At 55.4% G+C, this 7,624-nt stretch overlaps 1 protein-coding gene across 1 annotated transcript; it reads left to right on the forward strand.

The window, feature by feature from the left end:
• The first annotated feature begins 361 nt into the window (after nucleotides 1–361).
• On the forward strand, nucleotides 362–4,302 carry LOC113839140 (B-cell lymphoma 3 protein homolog). The gene is made up of 2 exons (XM_027434585.2): nucleotides 362–1,553; nucleotides 3,791–4,302. Exons 1-2 carry the CDS (start codon nucleotides 1,313–1,315, stop codon nucleotides 3,946–3,948), a joined length of 399 nt encoding a protein of 132 aa, XP_027290386.1. The 5' UTR covers nucleotides 362–1,312; the 3' UTR covers nucleotides 3,949–4,302.
• Nucleotides 4,303–7,624: the final 3,322 nt, after the last annotated feature.

Below are 7,624 nucleotides of genomic sequence, written 5' to 3' on the forward strand. Positions count from 1 at the left end.
AGTCCCTGCCCTGGGCTGGGCTTTTCATTCTCAGCCTGATGGTGCAGGCCTGCCATCCCCACCTCCTCAAGAGGCAGGCAGGAAGATTCCAAGTTCAAAGCTGTCCTGGGCTACTGAGCAAACGCAAGGTCAGCTTGGGCAGCTTGAAAACTTGGAAAGCAAACAGAAGGTTGGGCCATAAATGCTCAGTGCTGGGACGATTGCTTGCCGAGCACAAGTGCCTGGGCTCCAGTATTGCAAAAAAGAAAAAAGAAAAAAGAAAAAAGAAGAAGAAGAAGAAGAAGAAGAAGAAGAAGAAGAAGAAGAAGAAGAAGAAAAGAAACAAAAGAAACAACTGTGTGTGTGTGTGTGTGTGTGTGTGTGTGTGCATGGCCGAGGTCACCCAAGAGAAAGTAGGAATCAGGATTCAAACCTGTGTCCTAGCAACCCTGTGGCCTCCAAGAATCGCAGGGTTGCGACAGGAGGTGCTGGGTGAAAAACTCAGAAACACTAAAGGAAAGATGGGGCTGGTAACAGTAGGGTTAAAGAGAGGAGGTTGCTCACAAATGTTGACTCCGATAGATAGGCAGCCGCAGCCATGAAATTCAGAGACAGAGTCGGCTGAGACATTTGGATCCCTAGCACGCAGGAGGCACCTGCTCGACCAATAGAAAAATGTGCCTGTTAATGGTGGCCCGAGTCCACAGCCTCAGCTTTTGGGAGGGAAGACAGGAGTTCAAGGTCATCCTCTGCTCCATAGCAAATTCAAGGCTAGCCTGGGCTACATGATCCCTGGGCAAAGAAAAACCAAGGCCCCAGTGGAGCAGGTGTCTTCCCAGCACTCGAGGTGGAAACAGGAGGATCAGAAGGTCAAGACCACCCTCTGCTGCATAGCCACCTCGAGGCTAGCCTGGGCTACATGAGCTTCAGTCTAAGAAAATGAGAGGGAGAGAGAGAGAGGAGGTAGGGAGAGAGAGAGGGGGGGAAAGGACAGAGAGCCAGAGAGAGAGAGAGAGAGAGAGAGAGAGAGAGAGAGAGAGAGAGAGAGAGAATCTTTGGGACCAGACCAAGCTCCGGGCCAGAGAGGCACGCTGAGCAGAGCAGCGGGTGGGGACCAGGAGCGCCGGCTCCGCCTCCGAGACGCGGGTCCAGGAAACCCCTGGGGCGGACGGGTGGCCCTGGGGGCCCGGGGGCGGGGAGGCGGGAGGCGGGCACCGCCCCGGCTGACAAAAGTCCCTTCAGTTCAGTCGGCAGCAGGGGAAGTCCCGCAGCCTGGCGAGACCGCCTTCCCGTGCCGAGCTTGCCGCTCGCCCCGGCGTCTCCGGGCGGCCCGATGCCCCGATGCCCCGCGGGGGCCATGGACGAGGGGCCCGTGGACCTGCGCACCCGGCCCAAGGGCGCCCCGGGCGCCGCACTGCCGCTCCGCAAACGTCCGCTGCGCTCCGCGTCCCCGGAGGCCGCAGCCCCGCGCGCCCCCGCCAGACCCCTGGACCCCCTGCGCAGCAGCTGCGACGCCCCGGCTGTCCCTGGGCCCCCCCACGGCGTGGCCAGGCCGGAGGCGATTTACTACCAGGGTGAGTAGCGCCTCCCAAGCGAGGGCCAGGGCCGGGTGGGGGCCACCTGAGGTCAGTAGAGCATAAGACACAAATAGATGAGGCTCCTGGTAGCTGGGACTCTGGGATGGAGACGAGTGTCCCAGAGATAGTTAGGAAACAGGTTGCAAAGCCCTGCCTGGAGTTCAGCCATGTGGGTACCAAGAGACAGGAGGTCAGAGGGGTGCCCAAGAGTCAAATGGCCGGGGGGCGGGGGATGTCAGGGGACAGTGTCCAGTGGCGCAGATATGGGGTCCCATGGCATCCCAGAGATGCAGAATTTCAGACGGGGAAGGACAAGATGTAAGGACTATGCAGAATTATCACCCGGGCCTTGGAAACTGGGGTTCTGGTATGCAGATATGCAGGGGGCGTAGAAACAGACAGGGCTCGAAGGTTAATCTTGAGAACCAGGATTTCAGGGTGCAAAGGGATTGAGAGAAAGGCATTAGCGTTCTGAGCACTCCCGTGTTTGGAGCACAGGTCTAAACACGTAGAGTCCCAAGGACCCCAATATTGCAAGTTTGGAGGAGTCAGCAAACAAAGCCAGCATTCTGCAGTCAGTTGTGTGTGCTCCCAAGTGTCCCTAGGTCAGGTGGCCCTAGGGGCAGGCTTGGGGACAGAGGGTTCTGGAAAGGGGAACACAACTAAAGAATTCAGAAACTGAAGGACTTAACCCAGGAAAGGGATTCGGGGGCCTGGAAAGGTGGGACTGCAGAAAGGGAACCCCAAAGCTACTCAGACGGCAGGAAGCCAGGAACCCTTCTCCCCAACCTTTATATCAAGGAAGGGGCGTCCCCTTGCACAACCGCCTTACTATATGCTCGATACCCCAGAGCTGCTGACACCTGTTTCTTTGGGCCTTCAGTTTCTTCAGCTGCTAGCCTAGCTATCCATGCTTCATCAGGCCGGCATCAAGCTGTGTAACAGGAGGCCTTCCTTGGCCTGATGGGAACCCTGGCCTCTGTTTTCCCGTCTTTGCAATAGTCCTTCCCAAAGTTCCATCTAAACTGTCCTGGCTCCCTGGCTCCGCTGTGTGTTTACTTCCCACCCAAGACCCGGTCCCTTCAGCTACGAAATGACTCACAGTGTAACTTTGTAACTGGGGTACCCCTGCTGGGTGGTAACAGGGCTCTCCCTGCCCTTAAGGGCCTCTTCTGTAGATGGATGGAGGTCAGGCGTGAGTGAGAGAAGAAACAGCGTCATAGGAGAGACGCGGAATGAGGGATAGGGGTTAGGGGTGAGGGATAAAGGGTGCAGGAATTGGGGGGGAGGGTGCCAGGAATGAGAACATTGTCTCGGGCCTTGAGGACCAAGTTTGAGGAGCTAACAGAATCTGGGATAGCCAAACGTGATGATGCACACCTGTAATCCCAGCACCTGGGAAGCTGCAGCAAGAGGATCTCCTTGAATTTGAGGCCAGCCTGGGCTAAAGCACAGTGACACAGTGTTTCAAAGGAGGGGTGGGGGAGATGGCTCAGGGGTTAAGAGCACTTGCTGCTCTTGCAGAGGACCCGAGCTTATTCCCAACACCTAGGTCTGACAGCTCACAAAGCTGTCTGTAACTCCAGTTCTGGGAGTGCAACGCCCTCTTCCGGCCTCTGGGGGCTTCGGGCAGGCGTGTGGTGTGCATACATACACGCAGGCAAAACATTCATACACTTTTAAAAAGCTGATACAACTTGTAAAAGTAATGACTATAAATAGATCTTTGAAAGAAAAGGGACCTTGGGGCAGGAGAGACGGCTTAGTGTTCTTGGAGTGGACTTGTCTTCAGATCTCGGCACCCACTTAAACTCCCTGTACCGCTGGTTTCAGGGAATCTGGCGCCCTCTGCTGGTCTCCATGGGCACATGCACAAATGTGGTGCACATAAACACCCTCGGTCGTGCACACACACACACACACACACACACACACACACACACACACACACACAGAAAAATTTAAAATGGGTAAATCTTTATATACATAAAAATGTAACAGTAAGTGAAGTGATGCAGGTCTATAATTCATTCCATCTCCCAGGAGATGAGGGCAGGGGGATCGGGATTGGAGGTTATCCCCAGCTACATATTAAATTCAAGGTCAACCCGGGCTACATGAGAATGGGAGCAGGGGATTTGGGAGGATGCCAAGGCCTGGAGGGAGAGACCCCTGGCCAAGGGTCTGTGAGGTTGGCTTCACCCGGGTCATACTGTTGTTTCTGCTGTATCCAGGACCTCTGGTGCCCATTTACCCTACCCCAACGGTGGGACCCCCCTTTCCGCTGCTGAACCTGCCTACACACCTCTACTCCAGGATGTGCCCCGTGGAACACCCCCTTTCAGCTGACATTGCCCTGGCCACCCACGCAGACGAGGATGGAGACACGTAAGTGATAGAGCCTGGAGGAGCCCAGCCCTCTGCGCCATGGGGTCCCACGTCAGGATCTGCCTCCATGGCTCACTGACACTGCACAGAGCTCTCCCCCTAACTGAGCCTCAGTTTCCTCCTATGGAAAATGGGCACTTGAGAGCGCCCATTGGCTAGGGCTGTTGTGGGGGTGGGAGACTGAACCTGTGTACGCTCCTTGCTTGCTCTAACAGGAAGCCACAACCCCAACCTCTCAATTGTATCATAATCCAAAAAACGAGAACTATGCATCTTTCTCTGTTTTCATTTTTTTTTTTGGTTTTATTTACATACATGGGTGTTTGGTCTGTGTGAATGTCTGTGCACCATGTGCGTGCCTGGTGCCTGAGGAGGCAAGAGGAGGGCATGAGTTACAGATGGTTGTGAAGATCTATTAGGTCTTCTGGAAGAGCAGCCATAGCTTTTAATCACTGAGACATCTCTCCAGTCCCCACCCAACACTTTTTTTGGGGAGGGGTTCAAAACAGGGTTTCTCTGTATTCTCTGGAGCCCACTTTGTAGACCAGGCTGGCTTTGAACTCACAGGGATCCGCCTGCCTCTGCCTCCCCGAGTGCTGGGATTAAAGGTGTGGGCCCCCACCCCATTTTTGAGTCAAGGTTTCACCATGTGGTCCTAACTGGCCTGGAACTCACACTGTAGCCCAGGCTTGCCTCCAACCTACATAGATACGCCTTCATCCGCCTCCTGAGTGCTGGGATCAAAGGTGTGCACCACCACACCCAGCTCTGGGAACTGTATTTTATCTGCTGATTTTCTGGAGGTATTACACACACATGAGCGGCTCGAGTCTGGCGTGTCACACGTCATGTGCTCTGTAAACTTAGGCTAGAGTTCGGGGTGGTGATAGACACCTGTTCTGGGGAGGCTAAGGGTAGAGGCTGGGGAATTCAGGAGTTCAAAGCCAGCCTGGACTACAGAAAACAAACCGAGGGCTTGGGGATGCAGCTCAGTAGGGGGCGTGCTTGCTTGTCTATCACTGTGAGGCCCAGGTCCCGTCCCCAGCACCACAGAAGCCCTTGAGGGTTGTTTAGCGTGGCTAATACTGGGTGAGCCCATCTGAGCCCACTGAGCATGCTTCCAGGGTGTGTGCGTTCTCACGTTCTCCAACTTGAAGCAGGACTCAGAGTGAAGCAGCAGCCTGGCCTCCTCCAAGCCTTGGATCATTTTTATTCTAGTCCACGTCATTGGTTCATGGCCATAGCCCACTGAGCTGATTTCCCAACCCTCTGACTTATCTCTTGGGTATCTGCTAGGTCAGAGGAGGGCTTAGGCCTGGGCGGAGCATGTAATGAATGCCCCAAGTTACTGACTCCTATCTTTAACCTGGGCCTGCTTCTCAGCTGGCTGTTCGTTCCCTCCTCTGAACCTCACTCTCCCTCTCTGTAAAAACAGGAATTGTAAGTATGCACCCCTTTGGAAAAGATAAACTGCTTTGTTTTGTTGAGTAAAGGTTACGTGTCGCCCAGGCTGGCCTGGAACTCATCACCTAGCCTAGGACTACTTGGATCGTGCCCCTGCCTCCCAGGGCTGGGATCCAGACCAGCACCACCATGTCCAGATTGCTCGTTTAAACTGAGACAGGGTCTCACTCTGGAAATGAGTGGCCTGGAACTCACTACGTAGCGTGGGCCAGCTTATAACTCACAGTAATCCCCCTGCCTCAGCCTCCCACATTGTGGGATTATCATTTGGCTGAAATGGTTTTTATAAGGAACCCTGGTGTGGAAATTGTTTTGGGGTCTGGAATCCCCAGCCAGAGATCAGTAGGCATGTTTGTACGGGGGGGAGGGGGGGTCGATAGCTGGCTGGATGTTTCGGAGCCTCAGTTTCTGTTTGGAAACCTTTCACAACGATGTATACACAAGAACACAGAGAACCGGGCTGGGCAAACAGTAAGCGCTCAATACTTGAGTAGGTAATGTTTGAACAGAGCTGCTCCGGGGGGGGCGGGGCGTAGGCCACCGCGTGAGTTCAAGCAGGAGAAAGTGGTCAGAGGTCCATAAAAGAATAAACTCTTAGCTGCTTCCCACCCCGGGGGCCAAATGCGGAGAGAGGCTTAATTTGTAACTGTCCCCAGGGATGAGCTGTCTGTGGTCTGGTATCAGGATGCAGTCTGCAGTCACAGCCCCTCCCCCGCCTCTCCCAGGCCCCTCCTCCCCGCTCGCCCAACGCAAACACTTCTGCCTCAGCTGCCGGCTCGGGGAAATCCCTTCCCGCAGAACTTGACCGCAGCCCAGCTGCTCTGCCTCCCCCACGTCAGCACCCTTCACTCACTCCGGCGCTCCCTCCAACCTTAACCCCTTCCGCTGGGGCCGAGACTTACCGGAATGGGCAGCAGGCCAAACCCCAGCCTGCCTGCGCCACCAACCCCTCTTCACACAGACTGGGGGAGGGCAGGACAGGGAGGCCTGGCCAGGGGACCCGAAGTCTAAATCCTAGGGGACCAGAGGCCTGTTGTCTGGGCTTGGCTTCTTTCAGGAAACGAGAACCTTGGGGAAAGCCAGGCAGCATGGTGGCTCAAGCTCCTAATACCCCCCCAGCAAGTTCAGGCAGGGTCATCTCCAGCTTGAGGTTAGCCAGGGCTGCAGAGTAAGGCCATCCAGAGTCCAAAGAGGTCAGGAACTGAAAACTGCAAACCTTTCTGCAAGAGACATGGGTACATACATGCCTTAAGTCTCAGGGCAGGAATTGGGGTATGGAATTCCTCCATCTTCAAGGGGAATAAGGAACGAGATGGGGGGGTGGGGGGGCAGTATTTCAGGGACCTGGCACTTACACAGGACCAACTACACGGGCTCTTTTTAGTGCTTTGTTTAAGAAGATTATGATTTCAGCCGGTGGTGTGCATACCTGTAATCGCAGCCGCATGGAGGGTGGCAGAGACCTTGTCTCAAAACAAAACGGTAGTTAGTGGTTCCATGCATTTTAAAGAAAAACGAAAGAATTTCAAAACGGAATAGCAGGTTACCCTGGGGTTGGGGCTCGGGGGTCATGGCCCTCGGTTAGCCCCCATGCACCAGATATCAAGCCAACTTTGTAAACCGAACCCCGACCTGCTGTGATAACGGGGTCCTCTCTATTGCTAGTGAAGCTTCCTGCCAGAGGGCCTGGAAGTATGTCCCCAAAGAGGTAAAGATTGGAGTACTGTCTTCCTGTGTCCTCCAAGGAACGGGGAAGAGAGATGGGCCACTTGGGGATGGGGGTGGTGGCTCATTGCTCAGATTTATGGCAGTGTATTTCTGAAGTCCGAAGAAGGATAGGGGAGTCAGAAAGAAGCCAGCTGAGGCTGGGCCCAGAGAGGTGCCAGAGGGGCCCCAAGCCAGGGTTCTGTCTCTCTCCTCCCCCATTGGGAGAGTGGAAGTTGGGGTGCCAGGGTATGGCCGGGTAGATCCCCAGCTGGCCAGGCTTCCCTCCCCCGGGAGCAGGAAGCCCAGCCCCGCCCCGCAGACCTGTTACTGGAAGTCCGAGGGCTGGGCCGCCCCTCCCGTCCCCACTTCCTCCAGCCCCGCCCCACCCCCTGCGGCCCGCGCATTTATGGGAACTGAAGCCTGGACGGTTTCTCTGAAATCATTCGCTCCCTCTGCCCTCGCTTAACCCCGCCCGCGCCGGGAGGGACCCTGGCGGGCTGCGCATCTCT

Source organism: Cricetulus griseus, unplaced genomic scaffold, assembly GCF_003668045.3.
Source record: "Cricetulus griseus strain 17A/GY unplaced genomic scaffold, alternate assembly CriGri-PICRH-1.0 unplaced_scaffold_331, whole genome shotgun sequence".
Lineage (NCBI taxonomy): Eukaryota > Metazoa > Chordata > Mammalia > Rodentia > Cricetidae > Cricetulus > Cricetulus griseus.

Excerpts from the sequence above, each read along its gene's own strand:
- LOC113839140 (XM_027434585.2), top strand. The coding sequence starts at position 1,313 with ATGCCCCGATGCCCCGCGGGGGCCATGGACGAGGGGCCCGTGGACCTG. Across the intron at positions 1,554-3,790 it reads GGAGGCGATTTACTACCAGG|GACCTCTGGTGCCCATTTAC; the intron begins GTGAGTAGCGCC and ends TGCTGTATCCAG.